This window comes from Acinonyx jubatus, chromosome B4 (genome assembly GCF_027475565.1).
Source record: "Acinonyx jubatus isolate Ajub_Pintada_27869175 chromosome B4, VMU_Ajub_asm_v1.0, whole genome shotgun sequence".
Lineage (NCBI taxonomy): Eukaryota > Metazoa > Chordata > Mammalia > Carnivora > Felidae > Acinonyx > Acinonyx jubatus.
In genome coordinates this window covers 66,619,235-66,639,179 of record NC_069387.1, presented here as the reverse complement: position 1 = coordinate 66,639,179, position 19,945 = coordinate 66,619,235, and the positions used below count along the sequence as shown (strand labels likewise).

At 35.9% G+C, this 19,945-nt stretch overlaps 1 protein-coding gene across 2 annotated transcripts in view; it reads right to left on the bottom strand.

Annotated features, from left to right (window-relative positions):
• Positions 1-7,117: 7,117 nt before the first annotated feature.
• Positions 7,118-19,945, bottom strand: part of LRRK2 (leucine rich repeat kinase 2) — a 137,299-nt gene continuing 124,471 nt past the window's right edge. For both annotated transcript variants that reach the window (XM_027035906.2, XM_053226126.1), the window contains 7 exons: positions 19,567-19,760; positions 17,968-18,040; positions 16,997-17,181; positions 13,299-13,451; positions 11,398-11,606; positions 9,241-9,312; positions 7,118-8,649 (listed from right to left, as the gene is read on the bottom strand). In XM_027035906.2, coding sequence (XP_026891707.2) covers positions 8,528-8,649; positions 9,241-9,312; positions 11,398-11,606; positions 13,299-13,451; positions 16,997-17,181; positions 17,968-18,040; positions 19,567-19,760 — 1,008 coding nt within the window. In that variant the 3' untranslated portion in view covers positions 7,118-8,527. The remainder of the gene's footprint in view (positions 8,650-9,240; positions 9,313-11,397; positions 11,607-13,298; positions 13,452-16,996; positions 17,182-17,967; positions 18,041-19,566; positions 19,761-19,945) is intronic.

The following is a 19,945-nucleotide window of genomic DNA, read 5'->3' as shown; positions in this document are numbered from 1 at the left end:
CTAGTGGGTAACGGAGCCGTTACACTAAGCCCGCCCAACTGGGCCAACCTCTATCCTCAAGAACACAGGTCTCCCCGCCTGCTTAGTTTACAGACTATCAAGTGTTTCATTGTTTGACTTCTAGGAGAAAACAATGTAATTTCAATCGTATTTCAGTCTGTTCGCTAGCCCATCTATTCATTTTTTTTCTTTTTCATTTCTTTTTCTTGAATATAGAAAGAGGAAAAAATTTTATTTCAATTTTTATTAAAACTATTTTTTTCTTTTTTATACTATATTTTTTAATTTTTTGTAAACTTTTCAAATTCTATTTTAATTCCATCATTTCATTCTATTTCATTGTATTCATTTTTTTTTTAATTTTCAATTAAATTTTCAATTTTCCTTTTTTTTTTTTCTTTTTCCCTTTTTCCCTCTAATCTATCAAGCCCCTTTCAACATCCAGACCAAAACACACCTAGGACCTAGCATTATTTATTTGATTTTTTTTGTGGGTGTGTTGTTTTTAACTTTTTAATTTTAATTTTTTTTACCTTATTAATTCCTTTTCTGCCTTCAAAATGACGAATTGAAGAAATTCACCCCAAAAGAAAGAGCAGGAAGAAACGACACCTAGGGACTTAATCAACACAGATACAAGAAAGATGTCTGAACTGGAATTTAATATCACAATAATAAGAATACTAGCTGGGGTCAAAAATAGATTAGAATCTCTTACTGTGGAGATGAAATAAGTAAAAGCTACTCAGGATGAAATAAAAAATGTTGTAACTGAGCTTCAATCTAGATAGATGCCACGGCAGCAAGGATGGATGAGGTAGGGCAGGGAATCACCTATGGAGGACAAATTTCTGGAGAATAATGAAGCAGAAAAAAAGAGAGAGACTAAGCCAAAAGAGCCTGATTTAAGAATTAGAGAAATCAGTAACAAATACTTGGATACTAAAGACCATCCTACTAAGGAATGAATGGGCTAACCAAGAAGTTATAGAGGAAATTAAAAAGGAACATCAGAATCGTAGGGGTCCCAGAAGATGAAGAAAGAAAAAGGGGTAGAAGGGTTATGTGAGCAAATCATAGCGGAAAAGTTTCCTAACCTGGGGAAAGACACAGACATCAAAATCCTGGAAACACAGAGGACTCCCATTAGATTCAGCAAAACTGACCATCAACAAGGCATATCATAGTCAAATTCACAAAATACTCAGGCAAGGAAAGAATCATGAAGGCAGAAAGGGAAAAAATGTCCTTAACCTACAGGGGAAGACAGATCAGGTTTGCAGCAGACCTATCCATAGAAACTTGACAGGCCAGAAAGGAATGGCAGGATATATGTAATGTGCTGAATCAGAAAAATATGCAACCAAGAATTCTTTATCCAGCAAGCCTGTCATTCAAAATAGAAGCGGAGATAAAAAATTTCCCAGACAAACAAAAAATAAACTTCATGACCACTAAACCAGCCCTGCAAGAAATTTTAATGGGCACTCTGAGGGGAGAAAAAAAAAGGAAAAAAAAAAAATACCAAAAGCAACAAAGACTAGAAAAGACCAGAGAACACCACCAGAAACTCCAACTCTACAAGCAACATAATGGCAATAAATTCTTATCTTTCAGGACTCACTCTAAACATCAATGGACTCAATGCTCCAATCAAAAGACATAGGGTAACAGAATGGATATGAAAACAAGATCCATGCTGTTTACAAGAGACCCACTTTAGACCTAAAGACACCTTCAGATTGAAATTAAGGGGATGGAGAACCATCCAACATGCTAATGGTCAACAAAAGAAAGCTGGAGTAGCCATACTTATATCAGACAATCTAGACTTTAAAATAAAGACTGTATCAAGAGATGAATAAGGGTATTATATGATAATTAAGAGGTCTATCCACCAAGAAGACCTAACAATTGTAAACATTTATGTGCCAAATGTGGGACGCTCAAATATATAAATCAATTAATCACAAACATAAACTCATTGATGATAATACCATAATACTAGGGGACTTTAACACCCCACTTACAACAATATACAGATCATCTAAACAGAAAATAAACAAGGAAACAATGGCTTTGAATGACACACTGGACCAGATGCACTTAACAGATATATTTAGAACATTTCATCCTAAAGCAGCAGAATGTATATTCTTCTCGAGTGCACACATGGAACATTCTCCAGAATAGATCACATACTGGGACACAAATCAGCCCTCAACTAGTACAAAAAGATAGAGATCATACAGTGCATATTTTCAGACCACAACACTATGAAACTCAAAATCAACCACAAGAAAAAATTTGGAAAGGTAACAAATACTTGGAGACTAAAGACCATCCTACTAAGGAATGAATGGGCTAACCAAGAAGTTATAGAGGAAATTAAAAAGTTCATGGAAGCCAATGAAAATGATAACACCACAGCTCAAAACCTCTGGGAGGCAGGCAAGGTGGTCATAAGAAGAAAGTATATAGCAATCCAGGCCTTCCTAAAAAGGAAGAAAGGTCTCAGATATACAACCTAACACTACACCTTAAAGAGCTGGAAAGAGAACAGCAAATAAAACCCAGGGCCAACAGAAGACAGGAAATAATAAAGATTAGAGCAGAAATCCATGTTATTGAAACAAACAAACAAACAAACAGTAGAACAAATCAATGAAACCAAAAGCTGGTTCTTTGAAAGAATTAACAAAATTGATAAACCACTAACCAGTGTGATCAAAAAGAAAAAGGAAAGGACCCAAATAAATAAAATCAAGATAGAAAGAGGAGAGATCACAACCAACACAGAGAAACAATAACAATAAGAGAATGTTATGAGCAATTATACACTAATAGTAATCTGGAAGAAATGGACAAATTCCTAGAAACATATAAACTACCAAAACTGATACAGGAAGAAATAGAAAATTTGAACAGACCCACAACCAGTAAAGAAATTGAACTAGTTATCAAAAATCTCCCAAAAAACAAGAGTCCAGGGCCAGATGGCTTTCCAGGGGAATTCTACCAAATATTTAAGGAAGAGTTAACAACTATTCTCAAAGTTGTTCCAAAAAATAGAAACGGAAGGAAAATTTCCAAACTCTTTCTATGAAGCCAGCATTACCTTGATTCCAAAACCAGAGATCCCACTAAAAAGGAGTACTATAGACCCATTTCCCTGATGAACTTGGATGCAAAAATCCTCAACAAGATACTAGCCAACCGGATCCAACAATACATTAAAAAAAATTATTCACCACAACCACGTGGGATTTACCTGGGTTGCAGGGCTGGTTCAATATCCACAAAATAATTAACATGATTCATCACATCAATAAAAGAAAGGACAAGGACCATGTGATCCTTTCAATAGATGCAGAGAAAGAATTTCACAAAATACAGCATCCTTTCTTGCTAAAAACCCTCAAGAAAGTAGGGATAGAAGGATCATATCTTGAGATCATAAAAGCCATATATGAAAGACCCAATGCTAATATCATCCTCAATGGGGAAAAACTGAGAGGTTTCCCCTTAAGGTCAGGAAAAACACAGGGATGTCTACTCATGCCACTGTTATTCCACATAGTATTGGAGGTCTCAGCCTCTGTAATCAGACAACACAAAGAAATAAAAGGCATCCAAATCAGCCAGGAGGAGGTCAAACTTTCACTCTTTGTAGATGACATGATACTCTACATGAAAAACCCAAAAGATTCCACCAAAAAACTGCTAGAACTGATTCATGAACTCAGCAAAGTGGCAGGATATAAAATCAATGCACAGAAATTGGTTGCATCCCTATACACCAACAATGAAGCAACAGAAAGAGAAATCAAGGAATCAATCCCATTTACAATTGCACCAAAAACAATAAAATACCTAGGAATAAATCTAACCAAAAGGGTGAAAAATCTATACACTGAAAACTATAGAAAGCTTATGAAAGAAATTGAAGAAGACACAAAAAAATGGAAATATACTCCATGCTCCTGGATAGGAAGAACAAATATTGTTAAAATGTCGATATGACCCAAAGCAATCTACGTATTCAATACAAGCCCTATCAAAATAACACCAGCATTCTTCACAGAGCTAGAACAAACAATCCTAAAATTTGTATGGAACCAGAAAAACCCTGAATAGTCAAAGCAATCTTGAAAAAGAAAACCAAAGCAGGAGACCTCACAATCCCAGACTTCAAGCTGTACTACAAAGTTATCATCAAGACAATATGGTACTGGCACAAAAACCGACAATCAGATCAATGGAACAGAATAGAGAACCCAGAAATGGACCCACAAACATATGGCCAACTAATCTTTGACAAAGCAGGAAAGAATATCCAATGGAATAAAGACAGTCTCTTCAGCATATGGTGCTGGGAAAACTGGACAGCGACATGCAGAAGAATGAACCTGGACCACTTTCTTCACCATACACAAAAATAAACTCAAAATGGATGAAAGACCTACTAAACGTAAGACAGGAAGCCATCAAAATCCTTGAGGAGAAAGCAGGTTAAAACCTCTTTGACCTTGGCCACAGCTACTTCTTACTCAACACGTCTCTGGAGGCAAGGGAAGCAAAAGCAAAAATGAACAATTGGGACCTCATCAAAATAAAAAGCTTTTTGCCCAGCGAAGGAAACAATCAGCAAAACTAAAAGGCACCTGACAGAATGCGAGAAGATATTTGCAAATGACATATCAGATAAAGGGTTAGTATCCAAAATCTATAAAGAACTTATCCAACTCAACACCCCAAAAAACAAATAGTCCAGTGAAGAAATGGGCAAAAGACATGAATAGACACTTCTCCAAAGAAGACATCCAGATGGCCAAATGACACATTAAAAAATGCTCAACCTAACTCATCACCAGGGAAATATAAATCAAAACCACAATGAGATACCACCTCACACTTGTTCAGAATGGCTAACATTAATAACTCAGTCAACAACAGATGTTGGCGAGGATGTGGAGAAAGAGGATCTTCTTGGCATTGTTGGTGGGAATGCAAACTGGTGCAGCCACTCTGGAAAACAGTATGGAGGTTCCCCAAAAATTAAAAATAGAACTACCCTACAACCCATCAATTGCACTACAAGGTATTTATCCAAGGGATACAGGTGTGCTGTTTCGAAGGGGCACATACACCCCAATGTTTATATCAACACTATCAACAATAGCCAAAGTATGGAAAGAGCCCAAATGTCCATTGACAGATGAATGGATAAAGAAGATAGGTAATACAATGGAGTATTACTCGTCATTCAAAAAGAATGAAATCTTGCCATCTGCAACAACGTGGATGGAACTAGAGGGTTTTATGGTAGGTGAAATTAGTCAGAGAAAGACAAATATCATATGACTCCACTCATATGAGGACATTAAGATACAAAACAGATGAATATAAGGGAAGTGAAGCAAATCTGCACTGCAAAGGAATCAACAAAACTAAAAGGCAACTGACAGAATGTGAAAAGATATTTGCAAATGACATTATTGGATAAAGGGCTAGTATCCAAATGTATAAAGAACTCACAAAACTTCACACCCAAAAAACAAATAATCCAGTGAGGAAGTGAGCAGAAGACATGAATAGACAGTTTTCTAAAGAAGACATCCAGATGGCCAACCAACACATGAAAAGATGCTCAACGTCACTCATCAGGGAAATACAAATCAAAACCATACTGAGATACCACCTCACTTGTTCAGAGTGGCTAAAAGGAACAAGGCATGAGACTACAGATGCTGGCAAGGATGTGGAGAAATGGGAACCCTCTTGCACTGTTAGTGGGAATGCAAACTGGTGCAGCTGCTCTGGAAAAGTCTGGAGGTTCCTCAAAAAATTAAAAATAGAACTACTCTATGACCCAGAAATACCACTGCTAGGAATTTACCCAAGGGGTACAAGAGTGCTGATGCATAGGGGCACATGTACCCCAATGCTTATAGCAGCACTTTCTACAATAGCCAAATTATGGAAAGAGCCTAAGTTCCATCAACTGGTGAATGGATAAAGAAGATGTGGTTTATATATACAATGGAATACTACTTGGCAACGAGAAAGAATGAAATCTGGCCATTTGCAGCAACGTGGATGGAACTGGAAGGTACTATGCTAAGTGAAATAAGTCAGGCAGAGAAAGGAAGACACCATTTGTTTTCACTCATACGTGGATCCTGAGAAACCTAACAGAAGACCATCAGGGAGGGGAAGGGGGGAAAAAGTTACAGAGAGGGAAGGAGGCAACCCATAAGAGACTCTTAAAAACTGAGAATAAACTGAGGGTTGATGGCGGGTGGGGGAGAGGGTAAAGTGGGTGATGGGCATGGAGGAGGGCACCTGTTGGGATGAGCACTGGGTGTTGTGTGGAAACCAATCTGACAATAAATTATATTAAAAAAAAAAGGGAAGGGAAGCAAAAATAAAACAAAAACAGGGAGGGGGACAAAACATAAGAGACTCTTAAATACAGAGAACAAACTGAGGTTTGCTGGAGGGGTTGTGGGGGCATGGGCTACATGGGTAAGGGGCATTAAGGAAGACACTTGTTGGGATGAGCGCTGGGTGTTATAAGCAGGGGATGAATCACTGGAATCTACTCCTGAAATCATTATTGCAGTATATGCTAACTAACTTGGATGTAAATGAAAAACAAATAAATACATACATACAAACATACATACATACATACATACATAAAATGTAGAGATTGACAGAATGTCCTAAAAAAGATGATCCAATTAAAAAAAGACAAACGCTTATGTTTTTATAATGATAAGTAGCTCATTTGGGGGTTCTAATCAGGGAAAACTTAAAATGAGTCTGCCAATTTTTTAAATAAACTGTTCTAAAGTCATTTTTTGTTTCAGTACTCAAGAGGGAACAATTCTATTTTAAGAAAATTTTTATGAGAATTTGAAAATGGAATATATCAGGCCTATCAGGTTTTATTCTGGGATCCTAAAAACTATGTGTACTACAGGCAACTGAATAAATCCCCAAGAGAAAACTTTAGTTAGCATTTTTTAGATGTCCCATACACAGGCTAATAAAAAATTTCGTATTAGACAGATACAGAGCTATATGTGAAAAATAAAACATTATCACAAAGTTTTAAAATTCTTAAACATGCTTTAAGAATATTTATTATTCCATTTAAATATAATGTTCATTTACGTATTTCTTCATAATTTTCTTGGTAAAAAAATTACAATAAATACAAAGTAACAATGAGAAATATCACAGGAACAAACTCGTCCATTATTTTTAAAATCATCCTATAATACAACACTGGTGAGTTCTGAGAATATTAAATGGACAAGTTATCCTGTCATAGAGAATTGTTTGAATTTATGACTATTGGCGAGGGCCAATGGATTTACCAAAAAAGTTTTTCCTTAAGACATAAATGTCACTCAAATTGTTACCTAGACACTTGGCCCTGACACTCCTACTGTGGGAAGATATTCAAACAATTTAGGTATAATTTAGAAGACAAGGTTAGCAGGTATTTTTACCTGTCATAACCTGAAACTCCTTTCTTCTTCATCAAAATAAAGAGTGTTATAAACCTGCCCCCACAGTCACAGTGGGAGTTGTGGAATTCTATAATTCTGGAAATAGGGTTTCTTCCTGAGTGATGCAGGATTTGCAGAATCACAAATTTAGGAAGAAGGTGGGTAGAAATGTTAGGGCGCAGGTTAGAAACAAGTAACCAGCGGTCTGGCTTACCACTGAAAATCCGAATTAAAACATAAAAAATATCACTTGAAAACTGAACACTGTATTCACACCAAGTATACAAATTTCAGGGTATCCACATTCAAAGATTGAACTGCACAACAGGAAAAGAGAAAGTGGCCGTGTCTTTACTGGGAATGAGAACAATATGTTATATTTCCTCATCAGCACTTTCCGTGACATTTTCTTTTAAATGGAGGGAAGATGCATGAAACGCATTGTTTGCATCAGCAACAAAAAGGATGCACATTCCAATGAAGGGATTTATTGGTGAAAATTCAGTTTACAAGCATGTATGAGACGTGCATTTAAAAGGAATTTAAGAAGGAATGTATTACATGTGAACCAGTCCTAATATTACTATTCTACTTTGCAAAATACCTAGAAAGTAATAAAACAGCAGTCCCGTTTAAATGCAGAATTTTAAATAAAGTTTACTTTCGTTATGGATAAAAACAAAAAATTAATCACTTTGTAAATTTTGGTATGAGTCCTGCAATTATGTACTTTTTAGCTTTCCTTTCATTACTTAACCCACAAAATTAATTAGGATGTGGGAAATACAATGTCATATTTTAAATAATTCTTTAAAACATTTCCAGTGAAATTATTTTTACACATATTTATATTTAAAATAAAATAAAATATATAAACATTCCTTCATATACACATGAGCTTTTTCAAAAAGTGGAAGTGTCCTTTTCATATGTAAACATTTTTAAAGAAATATTTACAGGAGAATAATTTTCGCATCCAAAGGCAAAGATCTCCAACATCCCTCTTATTCAACAGATATTCTTCTCATTTTTTCAGCTAATTCGTTTCTTACTTCAATATGTTTTTCTAAATTTTGCACTTCATGTGGAAGGTTGATATCCCAAACAGACAAACAAGACTGTATCTCTACAAAGGAAAAAAATGAAATAATGGTTCAAAGATCTGCCATAAGGCCTCTTTATTTTATTTTATTTCAATTTTGTTCATTTATATTTAGTTGTCTTATACAAACATATACATAAATACAGCTATAAAAATTTACTAAATCACTGCCATTCATAAGAAACTACATTTGGAAAATGTTTAAAGTGTATTACAGAAACAACTACATTTCAAAAAGAGTGTGAACTTTTAATAACCTGATGTTTCACTTTCTGAAAGAAATAGTTTTTTCAAACACTGTTCAAAATCAGAGCTCATATGGATATAGGTAAACTGTAAGGAAAAATAACCACGTTTAGTTTAAATTTGGGCTACTTCTCATTTTACAGTGGTTGATATTTCTACTTCATCTGAAAAAATACTACTCAACTACTAAAACTTAATTTTGAGGACTTATGTTTAAATTATTTACACTATAAAGAAGCTACCAATTTAAAATGCTTGAAGTATTATAGTATATGTTATATTTATCATAAATGTATAAAACACATAACATGTTATAATCATCAGTGTCATTGTACTGTGTTTGGAATACAGTATCTTATTAAACACTACCTTTTTGGTGTTGTGTGCCTTCAGTACTTTTCCGGATATACCCCAAAACCAGCATGACATTTTTAAGGCTTCCTTTAAAAAAAAAATATATGAGTCTTCTGTTAAAACAATGTAATAAGATGAACTTTAAAAAGTCATTAGAAATTACCGTATAATTCTGCTTTTTAGGAGACACTTCAATTATACTGAATAAAATGCTCCAAGATCAGCAATTATTTAATGTTGGAAAATTTGTGGCCCATTCCTTGCTATAATTTTTATTAATTGTGTTAATCTGAGAAAATAATTTAACTTTTGAAAAATGGGTCTAATATTTATACACCCAGAGTTATAATATTAAATGAGATGTGTGTGAAACTGCTTTGGCATTAGTCAAATGTGAATCATTTGGATACAAAGTTGGATGGATGATATACTGATACTCTGCCACAGAACCATACTTTCTTCTCAAGTCACTCACTAATTTACTCAACAAATATTTGTCATACGTCTTCTACACAGGAGGCAAGGCCCTGGGGAGTAAAGAAGTAAACAAAAAACATGCAGACTCAACCTACATGGAGTTTATATTCTAGTGAGGAGATTGACACTAATGAAAAAAAAAAAATCGTGACCAGGATGGATGCTATGCAAGGGAGATGTTATGAGAACTCCAAAGAGGGAAGTTTGACCTAAGCAGTGTTCACTTCTGAAAGGTTTTGACATATGAGCTACCATTTTGAAAAAAGAGTTAGTGTACCTTCTTGGCTTAATTAACTACAGAAATTAAATAAGCAAAGAATGAGCAGCACATGAAAAACATTGAGGCAGTGTGAAGCATGGTATCCCAGAGGGACTGAACATTCTCCAGATCAGAAAGCACTGAGAGCAATGTGATAAATGGCAGAGGCTACAAAGGTGAGGTGAAGCCACATTGTACCTGCCGCACCTGTGGATTATGTTTAAATTTATCTTTACTTTAAAAATCAATTAAACCACTGAAATTCCACATAATTTCAGTAATGAACAATGATTTGGGTACAAAAGTACAGACAAATTAAAGGACTTAACAACCTTGGTAGAATAAAAGTAGAGAGACAACCCACTATTGTTGTGAGATACAACGCTGGTATGCTGAGAGTCACCAATCACTCACAGCATCTAGTGTAACTCCTGTGCAATTTCAACATCCAGTCATAAAAAATGGGTGAGAGTAAGGAGTAACACTTGTCCCTCCTTAATATATTCCTGTAAAAGGAACTGACCATTTGCTTCACCTGTCAAACACACTAGGCCTTACTTACTAAAGTTATATAAACTCTCGTTTTGCAGAACCTAATCCCATGTTATTTTGGTGATCAACTTTGTATATATGTTAATACTATTCTCTAAGCCTAATAATTAGTTAAAAGAAAAAATGGAATGTATTTATGTAGAAAATATATTTCATGTGCTGTTATGATTTCTTCATACTTAAATAGAAAAGTAGGAGCAAGAAAAGACATAAAAGTGTGCATAAAACATCATGATTGTCAATACCTGCAGATTGTAGAGTTCAGCATATATTGTTACAAGCATATAAATTTGTTGATAGAATGAAAAACCAAATTTAAGAAGGGTAGGAAATTTAAATTGGTTAAAATAAGCATTTGCTTTAATACCTTTTGTTAAAAAGTTAAAAATACTCAGGGTGCCTGGGTGGCTCAGACAGTTAAGCCTATGACTCTTGATGTGGCTCAGGTCATGCATGATCTCACAGTTTGTGAGTGTGAGCATCCCACTGGGAATTTCTCTCTCTCTCTCTTGCTCTCTCTCTCTGCCCCTCCCCCACCACTCACTCTCTTTCTCTCTCTCTCAAAATAAATAAAGAAACATTACAAAAATATTTTTAAGTTAAAAATACTCAAAATTATCTATTTCCTCTTTTGCCTTAGATACAGAGAAAGTAGAACCGAGAATCGGTGCTCGGCTACAATAATCTTCTCTAATGGGACTGAAAGCATCCATTCCCTCCATTTTTTAATGACCCTATTAAAATGCATCCCAGTTCTATGTTTCATGATGTGACCTTCTGAGACATGTCCAATGGCATTAGAGAGTGAGACTAAAATTAAAAATAAAAGCATATTTTTAAAGTCTTAGACAATATCACAAAAGATTGAAAGGAAAGAAACTTACCTAACTGTGCTGTCATCATGACTCTGACAGAATCACAAAAATTGTGAACTATACGTATAATTCGACGAGTTGAAAGATCAAGGAGTAAAACATGGCCTCCTCCAGTTCCTATCCAGAGGGCAGTGTTCTTCTGGAGGCAGAGAGTTTTCACTCTCCCAGAATAAGATATTTTGTGTTTTGATTCTGTGTTTACTTTTACCATTTCCTCCCTAAAACCATAAAGTATGCATTAATAATTTTATCAACAATTAAGAGATAAAGCAGATGTCTACACATGCACACTATATATAGCATTTTAAATTATGAATACATAATAGTATACATTATATATCATTAAAATTCTACAAAACGAGTGTTGCTAAATACAGAACATCAAAGTGGCTTCTCTCCTTGAAACATAAATTATCAAAGATAACACAGCCCCTTCAAGAAATTCTAAAGTAAATAAAATGGATAAAATAAAGTGGCTCAGTTGGCTAAACATCTGTCTCTTGATTTTGGCTCAGGTTTGCATCAGGCTCCACGCTGACAGAGTGGAGCCTGTTTGGGATTCTCTCTCTGCCCCCCCCCTCTCTCCCTCTCTCTCTCTCTCTCTCTCTCTCTCTCTCTCTCTCTCAAAATAAATACATAAACTTTAAAAATGGATATAATTTTTATAAATAATAAGCCTATATAACCCAGTGTAAAAGAAAAGAATAAATTTGCCCAATATAAATAGAAAAAGTTTCTTTCCATGAAGTCTAAAAGTTACAAAGGAAAATTAAATTTTAATCATTTACATGTAAAGATATCAATACAAACCACTAAATGTTTCTCTGAGCCAATGAATAATTCATGACGAAAATGAGGTGTCCGGAAATAAAACAGTTCTAATACTTTTAGGACTTCAGGAAGTAAGGGAACCTTTACCAGGCAGAACTGTCAACACTTCAGAATGTCAATCTCCTTACCATCCAGAGAAAAATGAAAACATTCTGGGAAAGTCAACCTTGAAGTTTCATTTTATAGATACAGTGTGTAATCTAAATGTTCTCCAGAGAATAAAAAATCTATACATAAAAACAAGATAAAACAGGGGCGCCTGGGTGGCTCAGTCAGTAAGCGTCCGACTTCAGCTCAGGTCATGATCTTGTGGTTGGTGAGTTCAGGCTCCATGCTGACAGCTCAGAGCCTGGAGCCTGCTTCAGATTCTGTGTCTCCCTCTCTCTCTACCCGTCCCCAAATAAGGTTGAGTGGTCCCCTTTCCCACCAGCAGCACACAAAAGATGTGCGTGATTTAAAGTCTGAGATGTGCTGGATTAGACTAAGAACTGGTTGTCAGTCTGGTGTCTTGATCCTTCATCCTTAAGCAGTTCGTGCATTGGTCAGTCCAGTAGGTTTCCCCCATTTTTTAAATTGTTTTGTGACTTTCTCTTTAGAACAAAGTATCCTTGGACCTGTAGTCTAATTACAAGTAGTAAACTTTGATATTGTAACACTACTAAATGTACAGTCAGCAAGAAATCCAGTATGATCACTTTCAATAACGTACTATTTTTTCATTGGTGAATATTCTTTGTAATATCTTGAAGAAACCATATATATCATGTTCCTATTTTTTTTTTTAGTTTTCCAAAATGAAACTACTTGCTAGATACCAAGAGATGGTGCTGAAAAGAATTAGCAATTTTGTTTCTGAGTTGTTTAGTGTTCTAGTTAGAGGTAGAAACAAAGTAAAATTAGCCATACTGCCTCTCTAAGTCTGAAGTATAAAAACGGCTCTAATAAGCACAAAATAAGAACCAATGACATTGTACCTATAGTGAACAATAATATGTTGTACACCTAAAAATTTGTTAAGAGGGTTAATTTCACACTGAGTTCTTTCCATAGTAAAATACAATTTAAAGAAAACAATTTACTTTAAAAAGTGCACACAGTCTATAAGTTCACAGAGTTTTTCAGTCTTCTTATCCCATACTTCCACAAATGGGCTATTTTTCTTAGCAACGTAGAGAGCCGTGTCCACCACCACTGCTATGATGTTGGAATCACTGAAAGCTGCATAAGAAAACCTAGAGGGACAAAAGAATGTCACTATTCTTCATTTCTTGCAAACAGACTGGCTAGCATAGGCCCTACCTTCATGGCAAACTTCTACTTAGCATTTGATGTTTATTTAACTTAAATGTCAGCTCCTCTGGAATACTTCCCTGACCTATCAAAATATACCAGTCATTCCCTTTCCCGCACTGGTATACCTGTAACACTACAGACCTCATTAAGTATCAAATCGTATTCGTTAGTTAGTGTGTCCCTGACACTAGACTGCAAATGTGGTTTCTTAAGGACAAGGACCATGTCTTTTCAATATACCCACAATCCAGTAAAGAGTCACCATGGATAAGTACCTATCTATCTAGCAGATACAAGTGTAGATAGATAAGAACCTATCTAGAAAAAAATGCCTAGCTAACAAAGTAGGCAGTTTGTTAAGTAGACAGAGGATGGATGGATGCAGAATGAACTAATAGAAGGAATGAACAACCAAGAAAAAGTAAAAATGGTTAAAGTTGCAATTCGACCAGATAAATGACATGGAAATGTCACACCGTTTAAAAGCCTTTAGTTTATTGTAGGGCAGGAAGATTTTTTTTTCTTCCTCTTTCTTGTTCTGGCAAGGGAGGCAAAAATATGTGCTGCCAGAGAGCCACTACATTCTAGACAATTTCTTTCTGAGTTTTTTTGCTGTATATAACAGAAGACAGTTAAACTAGTACAAATATTACATAACATTTTAGAATTTATGAAATGCTTCTGTGCGTTCTCTCATTTGATCCTCAATAACAATCTTACAAAATACTACAAACCTCCATGTCTGCAATGAGAGAAAGTTAACAAAGGCTAAATAACTTGCTCGAGGCCACATAACCAGCATGTCACAGAAGCAGGACCCGACAAGTCTCTGGAGGCCTGTGACTCCAGAGACCACATGATCTCTCACTACCCACCATGCCTCTGTCAGCGCGAACTGATGACAATGAGGAGGGTAATGAGGATGAAGCAGCATCTAATTAGCAATGCGGTATCTGCTTAGCCAGGGAGAGACGAAGGCAACAGGAGACACTTTTTGAGAAGAGAGCAAATACTTCCAAGTGTCTATGAAACCAGATCCTCGTCTCTTTCAGGTGATGAACAGCTTTGCAAGTGCCATGTTTATGGGTGTTCTCTCTAGTACAGCATTTATACTCCAAATCTTATGTGGAATTTTAGGGAGTTGATTCCCATGATCTCATAACATGCTCTATGAAATAAAAAAAAGTTGGGGTCCTTTCTTTTTAAATATTTTCAGTTTTGGTTTTTTTTTAGGTTGATTAAAAGTGGAAATTACAGGGATGCCTGGGTGGCTCAGTTGTTTGGGCATCCGATGCTTGGTTTTAGCTCAGGTCATGATCTCACCATTGTGGGATTGGACTGAGCATGTAACCTGCTTAAGATTTTCTCCCTCTGCCCCTCCACAGCTTGTGTGCATTCTCCCTCTCTCTCTCTCTCAAAAAATTAAAATTAATTAAAAAAATAAATGAATAAAAACGTGTTTTTTAAAAAAAGTGGAAATTACAGAATGAAAATGGATTTATCCATTTACCACACATTAGGAAACAAATCTGTGAATGAGAGAGAAAAACAAAAGTCCTCATCCATGAGAATTTACAATACATAGCAGTGTATCTGAACCCCAAAGACCTCAGAATCACATGAGAGCCTGAAAAGAAAAATACTGAAATCTGGGCCCCACCCATGATTAATTCATCTGATTTAATTGGTCTGGAGGTGAGTCCCAGGCATAATAGTATTTTCAGCTACCTCATGGTTTCTAAGTGGGGCCAATGCTGAGAACCAGTTAAGTTCAGTATTAAGAGAGCATTTTTGAAAATTTTTTTATAAAAATGTATGGCAGATGTTGTGAAGGGAAATAATAGCTGAACTGGAAGAACGAATCCAAGGCATCTAATCTGCACAGGAGGAATCAAAGACAACCCACTCAGAAGAAGTGACATTTGCATTAAAACGAGCAGGGAACATATTAGTCGGCCAGGAAAAAAAATCACAGTCACAGGTTGGGGGTGAAAGGGAGCAGGCTGTCTTTGAGAACGGAGATGATTTCAGCTTGTCTAAAGCACAGGCAGCAAGGAGGCAGCAAAATACTAATCCAGAGAGGGAAGCAAGGACTAAATCCTACAGGGCCTGGTAGACTACCTTAAGAAATCTGAACTTCAAACAAAGGACAATGGGATGTGACTGAGGGTTTTAAGCAAGAGACTGACACCAGACTGAGTTGTGTTTTAGAAGAGCTCCTCTGTCTGCAATGTTGAGAACAGACTGAAGGAACACAATCAGAGGTTGAGAACTGGTTAAAAGATGGCTGTTGTTAGTATGGTTACTGATGATGGATGGTAGCCTGGCCTGTGGGAGCAGTAGAAGGAAAGTGAGAAATGAAAGAATTTGAGTGTCAATTAGAAGAGTTAAATGGACAAAGGGACTAAAAGATGAAGGAGTCAAGGATTACTCTCAAATTTAGGTTTTAGGTGATTAGATGGATATTGAGAAGCCAGGATATTCCCTGAGATGAGGATTTGTGACTCAAAGCTAATACTAATCACGAGTAATATTTATTGAGAGCTTACCAAGTGCTGGGCATTATGTTAGCTCCTTATATTAATTTTCTTGTTTAGTCTTCCAAACATCCCTTTGAGGTACGATATATTACAATCCTCGGATTAGAGAAGACTGCATGTTTGAGTAGTTCTTGCCCAAGTTCACATAACCAACACACAGCAAAGCCAATATCTGAACTACAATTTATGCTGTTATCCACCAACCTACCCTGCTTCTCACTGAGGAATGCAGCTCTTATGAGAGCCAACTGCAATGATTTGGTTAAAACACAACTCTAAAAATTGAAAGAACAAATGGGGACAAGGTTTCTGTTTTATTTTTGCTTGAAAGTGGTATCACTAACTTTGCTATAGAAAGGTTATGTGTATAATTACCGATCTAGATGACTTTATTCCTGAGGTGCATGTTTCCTACAATCAATACTTAATGCAAGTTATCTAAAGCACATATGTAAAACCCACAGATGAAGTAAAATACTGACTTTATTACCTTTCAAAGTTATGTTTAATTTGATACAGGGATAATGAAATTGTTAAAAATTGAGATTGACAAATACTACTAAGATCATCATGGCTTTTCATATTTTATCCCAAACGTGACTAGGCTGGGTGACATTTTTAATAGAAAAATTAATTATGCATTTTAAAAGATTTTTTCTTGGGTTGCAACAACATTATTAATATGATTATAAATAATAAACATGGGGGCACCTGGGTGGCTCAGTTGGTTAAGCATCTGACTTTTGATTTCAGCACAGGTCATGATCGCAGGGTCATGAGATTGAGCCCCAAGTAGGGCTCCACGCTGGGTGTGAAGCCTGCTTAAGATTCTCTCTCTCCCTGCCCCTCCCCACTCTCTCTTTCTCTCTCTCTCTCTCTCAAAAAAAAAAAAGAATAAATATGAATAAAGTAGCAAATTAATTGTATAGATAGAAATAACTTACAGCTGATTTGTCTTTGTCTCAATGAGCTTCTGAATGGTGAAATCATCAGAAAATGAGAAAAGTTTTGTGCCACATCCTCCCCACATAATGTTTTTTTCAGTTGAATTCATGGATTCACTCAAACACATCAGTGGAGTACTGACATTTCCTATATTTAGTATCTTCAAAGGAGCGGCTCCTTTACACTTTGCCAAGAAGAGAAACACATTCAATAAACTGAGTAGCTGCAGAATGAAACACTGTAAAATTTGCTGTGCTTTCTAAAATCTACTATCCCATTTTAAATGGCTAGAGATCTTAAGATAAAAATTCAGGATACATTTTTCAAAGGATTTATGAAAACAGTATTCAAATTCAAGTGGTATGCAAAAACATTACCCTTATAACCAATCTCTTTACTTTTCCATGCAAAAAATGTACAGCAAATAACCCAGGGGTTATACTCTACTTGTCTGTCCCTCATTAGTAATATTTTTTGATAACAAGGAGTATAAAGGGTAGGATGTTGGATAAATAGATGGAACCACAAGATGAATGGATGGAAGGAGGAATAAATGCTTTATTGATAAATGAGAATCTGAAGAACAGAAAGTTAATTGATTTCCTCCAGGCTAAAGAAAAACTTGGCAAACCAGATTTAAAACTTAAGTTCTGTTTTTTTCCACAATATATTTATAAGGAATTATCACTTCATTTATATAAAAATAGAATTATTTTCATCCCTAACATTATAAATCAGATCTCATTTACCATTTTATCCTTAGTTCATTTATATAAAATGTACAGCCAGTCCACATACATTTATAGAGGTTCTATTGTATGCAAGATTTGATGGGAAAAAAAGGTGAAAAGAGTATTTGTGATCTTTGCTCTTCTGGAGTTTATAATCACTTAGAAGGGGAGTGGGGATAAGCATACATAAAACATAGAACTTAACATTTTTTTTGATGTAGAATGGATTCAACATTTACCTTAACAGTTTTATCTTCAAAAATTGCTAAATTGCCATCAGCAGTTCCCACCAGAAGAAAGTTTTTTTGCTTGCTAAAAGAAAAAAAATGTCAAAATTGTTGTAAAAAGAATGCTTATATTGACCAAGATGGCCATAACGTTCCCCCTAGGTTGACTAAACTTTAGACAGATTTCTTCACGACTCTATGGGCGCCTGACCTCCCTTTTTTATAATTTGCTTATTTTTTTACAGCATTTACTTTAGAAAATTTACAACTGTAAATTCTTTCTCTGCACATTTGAGATGTAACTCCTCTCCCAGCCTGTCAGTTTTACAACCTAGATATGTCTTTCTCAAGGAACTGGGAGCCTTCCTTTTGAAATGTAATCATCAAGAAAGGCTGGACCCCAGGGCACCTGGGTGGCTCAGTCGGTTAAGTGTCTGACTTCAGCTCAAGTCATGATCTGAGTTCATGAGTTCGAGCTCCACATTGGGCTCTATGCTGACAGCTCAGAGCCTGGAGCCTGCTTCGGATTCTGTGTCTCCCTCTCTCTCTGCCCCTCCCCCATGCACACGCGCATGCACGTGCGCTCTCTCTCTGACCCTCTCTCAAAAATAAATAAACACTAAAAAAATTAAAACAAAAAAAGAAAAGCAGGGCCCCACCTCACAGTCTCCATGGGAGGGTAGAAGCCTAACTTCAATGAGCAACAATTAGCAAAGACAGATCAATCAATCACACGGAGCCTCCGACAACGACCTGCAGTACATTTCCACTAGCTCCATCAATATTAAAAACTCTCCCACCTTTTGTATCAGTAAAGTTGAGTTCAATCTCTGCCCCCTATTGGAATAATCTTAAATAAAGTCTTCCTTGCTTATTTAACACCATCTGATGAATGAATTTTTTCTCTGACAATACCCAAATAATTTCAACTCCAAAACTGCCAGTGGAGTTTATATTTCAGCTGCCAAAAACTTGAGTTCCACGGTTTTCTAATGTACTTATTTATTTTCCAGTATTGACTTAAACAGGAGAAATACATGGGGTATAATCTTAATGGCTCCTGGAAATCATCCTGCCCCAAGTATTATAACAATCAGCCTGTTACTCACATCTGAAATTCTGCCAGTTAGATAAATTCATTTGAAATGAGATCCCTGTAACCAAGAATGGTTGAGTCGTTTTCACCTATTAATAACTTATGAATTCATTTATTAGGTATTTTCCCAATTTGATAGTTAACTGACATGTTTTAAACCAATATGGAATAGGCTACTGATATTCAAAAAAAAGAATAAATGGAAAATTATCTCTGAAGAGGACTTACAAAGAAAAGTAACCTGATGTGAAGGGTGGTAATGAAATCGATCAGAGCTGCGGTAATACCAGCAGTAGGGCTGGTTGGCCTGAAGAAAAGGACTGACCTGTCTCATACTGCCTCAGCTTGATCTATAAGAATATCTTTGTGGCCTCCCACAATGCCCTTTAATATATGCATATTGACAGAAATATGTTATAAATGAGCAGTCTTTGCTGAAGCAATCAAAGTTTTCCACACAATCAGTCATCTAAAAGGTATGGAACTTTCTTCAATGGTCAAATTCGCTACCATACCTTTGCTTGGGAACGGAATTGCAATATAAGCAAGTTACAGAATCAGTCATCTTTTTAAGGGTATGTCTCTTTTTCCCATCTTCGGTACTGATGACCAGGAGCATGCCAGACTGTGTCCCACACACAATCCAGCTTTCCTTTTCAGCAGGAAGATGCACCAAAGCTAGGCACAGTATTCTGCTGTCAGTAACTTCCTGTTAAAAAAAGGAAAAAAAAAAACAAAACACTCTAATGAACTTGATTCTGGCTTAAGTGACTAGAATTTGAATAGAATAAAAACATCGTTATCCATACACTGAACTCTTTTTACTCTCTTGCTCTTAATTTTAAAAACAATGCCGATTTTATTTAACTGCCAATAATAAACAAGTTAACTGGC